The 8,047-nt window shown below is 44.8% G+C and overlaps 1 protein-coding gene across 1 annotated transcript; it reads right to left on the bottom strand.

Moving 5' to 3' along the window:
• Positions 1-317: 317 nt before the first annotated feature.
• On the bottom strand, positions 318-7,357 carry EDN1 (endothelin 1). Its single transcript, XM_012753712.3, has 5 exons — positions 6,752-7,357; positions 4,970-5,138; positions 3,415-3,573; positions 3,131-3,244; positions 318-1,557 (listed from the first exon to the last, which is right to left on the bottom strand). The coding sequence occupies exons 1-5, from the start codon at positions 6,813-6,815 to the stop codon at positions 1,455-1,457; spliced, it is 609 nt and encodes a 202-aa protein (XP_012609166.1). The 5' UTR covers positions 6,816-7,357; the 3' UTR covers positions 318-1,454.
• Between the last annotated feature and the right edge of the window lie 690 nt (positions 7,358-8,047).

Below are 8,047 nucleotides of genomic sequence, written 5' to 3'. Positions count from 1 at the left end.
CACCATCAGCTTAAACTGTTGGGTCCTGCCTAATCGCCCAGGCAGAGTTAATGGATGAAGTCCCTAGAGAGTTTTCAGGTAAAGGGAAGCAGGAGGCTGCTATCCAAGGGAAGACAGAGATGTTGAAGCTGGATTTTTTGTTTTGTGTTGTTTTTACCTTAATGCAATATAGATCAAGTTCTCTTTATAATTAGGCTGGGCTGTTTTCCTTCTAACTGTTACCTTTCTACTAAAAACCATCTTTAACCATTTCCCTTCACAATTCTTACCACTTTGGCCCACTCCTTAGGAATTTCAGAAATAATTCAAAATCAGTACAGTAAGGAAAAAAATATTTATTTTCTAAAGTCATTACCTTGACAGGCAAAACAAAGCATTTTCTCAATTTCATTCAGAAATACATTTAAAAAAAAATACATAGACCAATATGGCCTGCCTAAACATACATTTAACATGGTAAATATAAGGAATAAATTGTTTGAATATAAATATCTATAAAAAAATAAGTACATCAAAATTCAATCCAACCTCTTCTATTAACCAGTTACATAAAGGGAAATAATTTCACTGCTTTAAAGCATAACCAACATTTACTTTTCAATATCTTTCATAAACATCCCTATACCATTATCGTTTCCAAAAATCAAGGCAAGGGAATCTCCTGATTCTATTATCTTTTTTCTTACGGATCAGAGCTAGTAGATTACCATGAAAATGTTACATCTACTACTGACACATTAGACCAGACTTGTATGAGGCTAGGATGTAGTATGGGGGTGGAGGGGCGCAGGAGAAGGAAGAGTTTGGGGTGGGAATTAAAATTGGGAAATACTAGGGCCAGAGTGCAACATAGGTGAGGTAGACTCATATTCATGAAACACATTCTGATTTACAGTAGTAACAGTTTCTCAGTTTTGCATTTTATGAATTTTTTTAAAAGTCCTTCTTTTTTTTTTTTTTCTTACTAGAGTATTTGTCCTTCAAGTGTGTTTTCAATTTGTGCATTCCTTAGAAAATCTTTGCGTGGACTTTGGAGTTTCTCCCCGAAATGTGCCAGGCGCCTGAGTCCGACACAAACCCTCCCTTAGGACTCTCTTCAGAAACTCCACCCTCGTGTGGAATCTCCTTCCTCCCTCTGGAGGATGCCACCCTAAGTCCAATGTCATTGTGTCTTTCTGCTTTCTGAGAGGTCCATTGTCATCCCCGAACAAAAGAAGAGACGAAAGCAGTTACCACCGATGGAAGCAAATGGAGACAGTTTGGAGGAACTCCTTAACTTTTCTTGGAATGTTTTAGAACAAAGACGCTGGTCCTTTGCCAGTCAGGAACAAGAAACAGTCTCAGCAGGGAGGACACTCCTGCTCTGATCCCAGCCAGTGTGCAGAGAGTGCAGAGCTGGCCACAGGGCTCTGTCCGCGGAGGCGATGTTTTCCGACAGGCCCAGAGCTCTGCAATCAGCGTGCTCGGTTGTGCTTCACCTTCTGCTCTCTGTGGAGCTCAGCTTTCAGCCTGGCCACACGAAAAGATGTTTTGATGCTGTTGCTTATGGCCTCCAACCTATTAAAACAAGATAAGAGAAAACAAATCTTATTATTGTTATTTTTTTTAAAAAAAAAATCACTCCTCAGCAAAAGGCACATCTAAAATTAGAACAAACAAATCTAAATCTGGTTCTGAACTTTCACCACCAACCACAACTCTTTGATAAAACCTCAAGTGGTATCTATTACCACTATAAAAATAAAGTCTGCCCTGTGTGCTTAGAATGGGGGAGAGGGGTCATATGTTCAACTCTAAGGAGAATTGGGCATTCAATACAATTTTAAAATAAACCAGAAATGTTCTAGTTTCTTCTATAGCTCTGTCCCAACCTCTACAACTGTGGGACTCGCTGCATGGACAAACTTGTCATAGGTCAAACAGTCACAAGCATCATCTTCATCACACAAGGAATTGAAGGTGACTTAGTTGGAAAGAGAGAGAGAGAGAAAAAAAAAGGAAGCACACAGGTAGGCCCAAAGAAGATACTTTGTAGCAATTAAAAAAAAAAAAGAATTTTGGCTTTTTGCAGGCCTAATGCTTCCTTTTTTGTAGGAGAAGAAAAGAGGGAAGAACTGTAAACGCTGACTTAATAGTTGACATAAAGCAAATTAATAGAGGAAATAATAATTTCCAGGTCAGTTCAGAAACTGTCATTTTGTGGGAAGCATGAGTGGCCTGAAATCACAAACATGGAAATGACCATGGCAGGTATGGAAGAACAGACAGCCGAGGCTGCCTTGCAAATCAGTAGTAAACAACTCAGAAGTGGCTCGTGACTGCCAGGCCTGTGCTCAGAACACTTTAATCGTAGAACTTCTTGCCACTGGATTTCTAGGAAAAGTTTCCAGAGATCATGATAGAGAAATGTAGAACATGTGACACATTTTGAAAGTAGGTTTCCTCCCTTGAACTTGTGGATTCCAAACACTTTAGGATTTGGAAGGTCACCGCTGCCACGCTGCTCAGAGCAACCCCACAGTATTGCCTAACGCAGGTCCCTTCTCTGTCCCAGCCCATGACCAACAAGGAAACGAGAGAGCTTTTTGGAACGACATTGGCTCTCCACCAAATGCATTTCCCTATTTAAAAAAAAAAAAAAAATAGTAAACCTGAAAAACAGCATGTTCTAAATCTCACCAACCCTACCTAATGACTTTATTTTCCCTTTGGCCATTTGAATAACTGCTACTTGCTGAAGAACATACATGATACTATGATTTCTTTAAAAGAAATGTCCTCTCCCTGAAATGATTTTTAATTTCTCAGGGAAAGTGGTAAATACATTGACTCAGAGAGGCAAAGACTGGATATGACCACATGACAAAGATGCTGTCTCTGGATATATTTTCTTTGGAAAATCTACCTGTAGACTGAATGGTATGTGCTAAAGTTCAGAGGGAAGCAGTTTGCATTAAAGGCCTTCATGGAAATATTCTAGAGGGATTTCTTTGCTCTTTTTAACCTACAGAACTGAAAGATCTCCTCTGTTATTGCCTTCTAAGACTTTCCCCCAGATAGGTAAGAAAGACTAAGGGTGTAGGCTGTTAGCTCTACTAACTGGGCCTAGCTGTTCTTGTGAACCTCTTACCTTCTAATTTTTCTTCCTTCCACCAGCTGCTGCTGAATACACTTCTTTCCAGGCTTGGAACAGTCCTTTCCTTTCTTATAGTTATCCCAGCCTTTCTTCATAGTGTCTTGGGCCCTGTTAAAATACACAGGGAAAAATATTTCAGCAATGGTATTTTCAGTTTTACCTTGACTTTCAATGTCTCTTTTCCTTTCTTCTAAACCAAGAAGGCAGCAACATTCCAGGAAGGAGGTCAGGAGGTGGAGCTGTTAAACTCATTGAAAAGCAAAGGTATTTCTACTCACCTGAGTTCTTTTCCTGCTTGGCAAAAATTCCAGCACTTCTTGTCTTTTTGGCTAGCACATTGGCATCTATCCCTGTGGTCTGTTGCCTTTGTAGGAAATAAATCCTTCAAGGATCGCTTGGACCTAGAAGGGCTTCCAAGTCCATAGGGAACAACGTGCCTATTATCAAAAGAGAGAAACAAAGGGTATTAGCATAATTAATATTCTTCAAAATGACACATTCTTTGGGGCACACTCATTCCATTAGGCACACAAGGAGCTCATCACACAGTGCTTGGGAGCATAACTTGGGAAACTCCAGTGTGACAAAAGTCAGGAACCCATCAATGGCCCTGAGTATGTGGACCAAACCGGGAGAAAACCAGCTTTTCTAATTCAATAAGATTCCATCTCAACTCTTAACAAAGTTCAATTTCTTCTTGACACAAGCAACATTGCTTTTTGTCTAAAATTATGACATCTCTCCTTGGTGTCTGCTTCATATTTTCCTCCTCTTTTAATGATCTATTTAGTCAATAGCTATTTGTGGAGGGAGAGGGGGAAGAGACTTCGATGCAAAAACTATGACTTGCAAGATTTTTAAAACCTATTTACAGTTCAAATTACATATGATAATGCCAAAAATGCCCCCTGAGGGGGCAGGAGGAGACACACGTCTGCACGTTTCTCCTGCAGTTTGGTGATAGCGTGGGGCTGCAGAAGGACTCATTGCCAGAGAGCACTCCAACAATTCCCAATGGATTCATTTGGTTCTCACTTAAGGAATAAAGTCCTCCCTTGGAAGTATTACCTTACTAAGTATTAGGCTCAATGTGGTTTTCGATTTGATTTTGTCTGGATTTTGGTCCTCCCTCCCCAGAATATGACACTGCAGACACAATGAATGTGGGCTTATCACTGCTTCTGACGGGTGCACTAGTGCCAGAGGCGAAGGGGGAAACTGCTTTGCTTCACTCTGGAGGTGAAAGAGAGACCTGTGGATGGTATTTCTATTTCTGCCTTGCAGTGGGCTTTTCTAAAGAGAAAGTACAGAAGAGGAAGGAGACGCAGGTGCCAGTTGTAGCTCTGCCCCAAACTCATTCCTGCACAAGTGGCTTCAATATCTTGAGTCTTCTTTTTTGTATAAGTCAAATGAAGGGATTGGAGTATAACCTTCTGTAATCCCTTCTGCTTCTCAATCTCTACCCTCCCATGAGCAGCACAGTTGGACTAACCCACCTATGACCTGGGCAGCTTATTCCCGAAACTCACTTGGCTCCCACTGAGAGAGCATCCCGGGGTCCTCTCACTTTTAAAGTTTTTTTTCCTAGTGTGAAACATGCAGCAGCCTCCCACTTGTCCTCAGCTCTTTCCCTCCATCCCATAATGAGACTCTCCCCCTCGGTTGCTAAGAACCAGGCTGTCCTGCTATTTTCAGGAATGGAGGAGCCCTGACAAGTCCCCAGGGAGGCCCTTTGATGTTCTCAGAAATGCTACCTTCAGGGTCCAAACCAGGAGCTCCCCAGAAAAGGAGCGCCAACGAATGACTAGGCTTGCGAGGCCTCTAGAGACTCACTCGGGAGTGTTGACCCAGATGATGTCCAGGTGGCAGAAGTAGACGCACTCTTTATCCATCAAGGATGAGCAGGAGCAGCGCTTGGACCGGCGGGGCCTCCAGGGTGCCCCGGGAGGGGGCTTCTCCACGCCCTTATCAGCCCCGGTGCTGAGCTCAGCGCCCAAGACCGCTGGGGAGAGAAAGAGTAGGTCAGTGGGGGGTGTCTCTCAGAGGCCCATAGACACGCTGGATCTGGACGGCGGAGCTTACGCCAGAGCGAGCAGAGCAGATAAAAGCAGATGAGGCACACAGCCTGCCTTCAGCAAGAGACGCGAGTAGAGGGAAAAGGGCTCTGTATTTTCTCCCTCCTTAACGGGATTGCACCTCTGCCCCTGCTGGCTTGTGCACGGATTACACAAATGCAGAGGAGACAAACACCTGAAAAGGAATGCCTTCTTCAAGCAGGCTTCAAGGAAATGCTTGGAAATGCTGTCCTGTTGGAAATTGGGGTTGGCTTCTGCATGGAACTTAGTAGGATGGCACAACCCACAGTGGCTTAAAAGTGGCAGATGGCTAAAGATACATTGCACTGCCTAGTCCTAGGTTTGGGGCTACTTCCCCATTCAGGATGACCATCCTTTTAGGGGAGTACCCACCACTTCACACCCTTTGTAGGGCATGTTGTAACCCTTGGAGAAAATATATACCTCTTGAATCAGGCTGGCGGCAAGAACACTGAAAAAATGACTGGAGGCAGAGGAGAAATTAATTTTACAATATTCATTTCAGGTGGGAAACTCTACAAAAACCAGTGGGCTAAGGTGTAGCCAAGAAGCAGCTCAGGGGACGCAGGGAAGGCTCTGTGGATTATGAATTTGAAATCCCTGGTAATTTGGCTTGTGTGGGATCTGCGGCTTCCCCTTCCCACTTGGGCATTGCCTCTTCCTTTTGACAACTTAGCCATGCAGCTTATCTGCCCAATTTTGTACATTTCAAATGATCAGACACATTCCAGGAGTTTCATCCCCTTGACATCCTTTCTCTTTAGTTAGGGTCATGCAGAGACAAAAAAAGTGCATTGACCCTAAAAAAGATGGGAACCGGGCAGATGCACACGCACTGTCTAAATCCTTAAGCAGCCGAGAATATTCTAGCTCCCCTCCCAGGACAGGTGAATACAACTAAAAAGAGAGCTCATGCTGTTTTGGGTGCCAAAAACCTGCCAAAAGAAACCTAAAGTCAATAATGACAAATTTTAAAGAAAACATCTGCTTCACCCTGAAACCGCCTGGGGGGTGTTATTCAACAGACTGTTGTTCTGCAGGTGATTTTACTGCTCATATATTCCTTGAATGACTTGAATAAAATTCCTTGGCTTCAAGCTGGAATGTTTAAATATTTTACACATTAGCACACTGTTAAAAGTGTTTAAATAAGATATGTGTTCCCGTGTGTCCTATGTACCTGTATGTACACATACATTGCAAACACACATTTGGTTAAATAATATCTATACTCTTCTTGAGTTATTTTTTTAAAAGCCAAGAAAACATATCATGCAAAAATTATAATAAAATAAGTTATTGTAATGCTATGTTATATTAAGTTATCTCCAATTGTCTTCAGTAGAGGAATTTTACATTTTTCTCTAGAAAACTTCAGCCACTTTGAGGGCTAATTCCCAGACACTTGCTCTCTAAGCAGCGGTAATAAAAAAGAAGGGAGAGAAAACAGAAGCAGCAAAAGCATTAAGATGGATAAGAAGACATTAACGTTCAGAGATTTCCAAGCCGGCGTGCCTACCTGTTTCTGGAGTTCCTTGGAAAGCCACAAACAGCAGAGAGAAAATCATGGGCAAATAATCCATTCTGGAAAAAAAGTAATAAAAAGGGAGCAGAAACCTCCCGTGCAAACTGAACGCAAAGGAAAACGGAGAAAAACAGCTGCGGTGCCCTGGGAGCGCCGCGGGTCGTGCAGATCTGGGAGCGCCCCTGCAGGCCGGGTGCCCCGAGCGCGGACGGGAGCGGGAGCGGCGGCGGCGGCGGCGGCGGCGGGGAGGTCTGCGGGCGCACGAGGCGGCGGCGCGCGGACCGCAGCGGAGACGCGGAACCCGTCCGTGCTGGCGCGGGTGCAGAGGCGTGTCTGACTTGGACAGCTCTCCGCAGGGCTTTTTATATTGAACCCCTATAGAGTGGGGGTAAACAGCTCCAACTTTATTCCAGCCCCAGACAATGTTATTGTGTTATTAGTCACCAACAGGCAACGTGCAGCCGGAGATAAGGCCGGGCCCTAGAGGAAATCGGTGCTAACTTCAGAGGCAGACGCCCGCCGTCTGACAATTCGGGGGCAGGGCTAAGAAAAAGAAAATACCCATTAGAGACCTTTGGTAAACCTGCCCGTGCTGCGCCGCGGTTGGCTTCCCCTTTGCAAGCTGCCAGCCCCGGAGTTCAAGAGTCAGGAGAGAGACTCCAGAAAAAAAGTCATGCCATTGGTATGGAAAGTATGAGCTGCAGTTTAAATAGATGGTATTGTTGTGTGCGGGGAATTTTTCAAATTGTTTTTCACTTCATTTTCCTTTTATGTCTCTCCGAGTCTAGTCTCGGGCAAACAAGGGGCCGCTCTCCCTCCTCACCCCTACACCCCCAACGCGCACACACACGCGCGCACACACACACACGCACACACACGCACACGCACACTGGGGGTCAAATTATTCTGGCAGATCCACGCACCGTTTTCTCTTACCCAAGCCCCTGCCCCCAAGTCTGTTTTGCTAAAGTTCTTGGCGTCTACGGGAGAGAGATGGGCGAGGGACCGGCGGGGAAGGGAAGCTTTAAAACAACGATGCGAGCAGTTTCAGGCACATAACCGATCTTTTCAACGTCACCGACCAGAAGTCCCCACCCGCGGTCCCGCGTGCCCGCCCTGCCCCCGCCGAACCCGCGCGCGGCCGAACCCACCGATCGCGGGAGATGCGGGAGAGGAACGCCAGGGGGAGGTGGAGAGCTGCAGGGGCCCGCGTTTTATTGATATCAGGACGAAAAGTAAAAGCCTTGACTTCTAAGTGACAGAAGGAAACACAACCTGTGTTGGGGGCCC

This window comes from Microcebus murinus, chromosome 15, assembly GCF_040939455.1.
Source record: "Microcebus murinus isolate Inina chromosome 15, M.murinus_Inina_mat1.0, whole genome shotgun sequence".
In the NCBI taxonomy this organism is placed as follows: Eukaryota; Metazoa; Chordata; class Mammalia; order Primates; family Cheirogaleidae; genus Microcebus; species Microcebus murinus.
This window is presented reverse-complemented; position numbering and strand designations above follow the sequence as displayed.

Bases quoted from the DNA above. Each gene is read 5' to 3' on its own strand.
- EDN1 (XM_012753712.3), bottom strand. From the start codon at position 6,815: ATGGATTATTTGCCCATGATTTTCTCTCTGCTGTTTGTGGCTTTCCAA. The intron at 3,574-4,969 runs GTGAGTCTCTAG...TTTTGATAATAG, and splicing joins ATCTGGGTCAACACTCCCGA to GCACGTTGTTCCCTATGGAC. The intron at 1,558-3,130 runs GTAAGAGGTTCA...TTGTTTTAATAG, and splicing joins GAAGGAAGAAAAATTAGAAG to GTTGGAGGCCATAAGCAACA.